A 667-nucleotide genomic window follows, 5' to 3' on the forward strand; every position below is an offset into this window, starting at 1 on the left:
GGGGGCTCCCAGCCCTTACCATTGCTGTAGAGCAGTTGTAGGCGGTAGTGGATCCCGTTGTTGGTCTTTTCGCTGTTAGCTTCCTGAATCCAAAGACGCGGGGAGGAGAGAAGGAAAGAAAGAAAAAAAAAATACGTGTAAGGTATGAAGCTTCTCCATCACTCGGCCGGACGAGGCGGCTCGCAGCCCCCAGGCAAAGGAGGGAGACCAGAGGGCCCCCCCATCCCTGGCAAAATGCCCGCAGACGGAGGGGGCTCCCGGGCAGAGCCGGTGCCGCGGCTTCGGGGGAAACGGAGCAGGGAGGGCCCCAGAGCGGAGTTCGGGGCACCGCGCTGATACTCACCTTCTCCTTCTCCACGAAGCCCACGAAGGCGGTGCGCTCGATCTCCACGGGCTGCCCCTGCCGGTCATACAGAGCCAGGACGAAGTGGAAAAAGTTGGACTTCCTCAGGTTGGAAGGAGGCTGCTTCTCGAAGTGAGCCCGGGCCAGACCCACTCCGCTGGGACCACAAAGACGCGGGTTAGCGGCAGCCCGGACGGCGCGGCCTCCCCAGGCTCTGTCCCTGTCCCACACCGGGGCCACACGGGACCCCTTTGGGCTCCCCGGGCATCGAGCATCCTCTCCCCGAACCGCCCCGCGGCTCTTCCTCTTTGGTGGGGGAAAAGG

The 667-nt window shown here is 63.9% G+C and overlaps 1 protein-coding gene across 1 annotated transcript; it reads right to left on the reverse strand.

The window, feature by feature from the left end:
- Nucleotides 1–19: 19 nt before the first annotated feature.
- LOC104916074 (transcription factor COE1-like) lies at nt 20–658 on the reverse strand (the record flags this gene model as incomplete). The annotated part of the gene is made up of 2 exons (XM_010727040.2): nt 20–83; nt 344–658. Coding segments are annotated over 2 exons (379 nt in total), but the record flags the coding sequence as incomplete, so codon positions are not given.
- Nucleotides 659–667: the final 9 nt, after the last annotated feature.

Source organism: Meleagris gallopavo, unplaced genomic scaffold, assembly GCF_000146605.3.
Source record: "Meleagris gallopavo isolate NT-WF06-2002-E0010 breed Aviagen turkey brand Nicholas breeding stock unplaced genomic scaffold, Turkey_5.1 ChrUn_random_7180001869315, whole genome shotgun sequence".
NCBI classification, from domain to species: domain Eukaryota; kingdom Metazoa; phylum Chordata; class Aves; order Galliformes; family Phasianidae; genus Meleagris; species Meleagris gallopavo.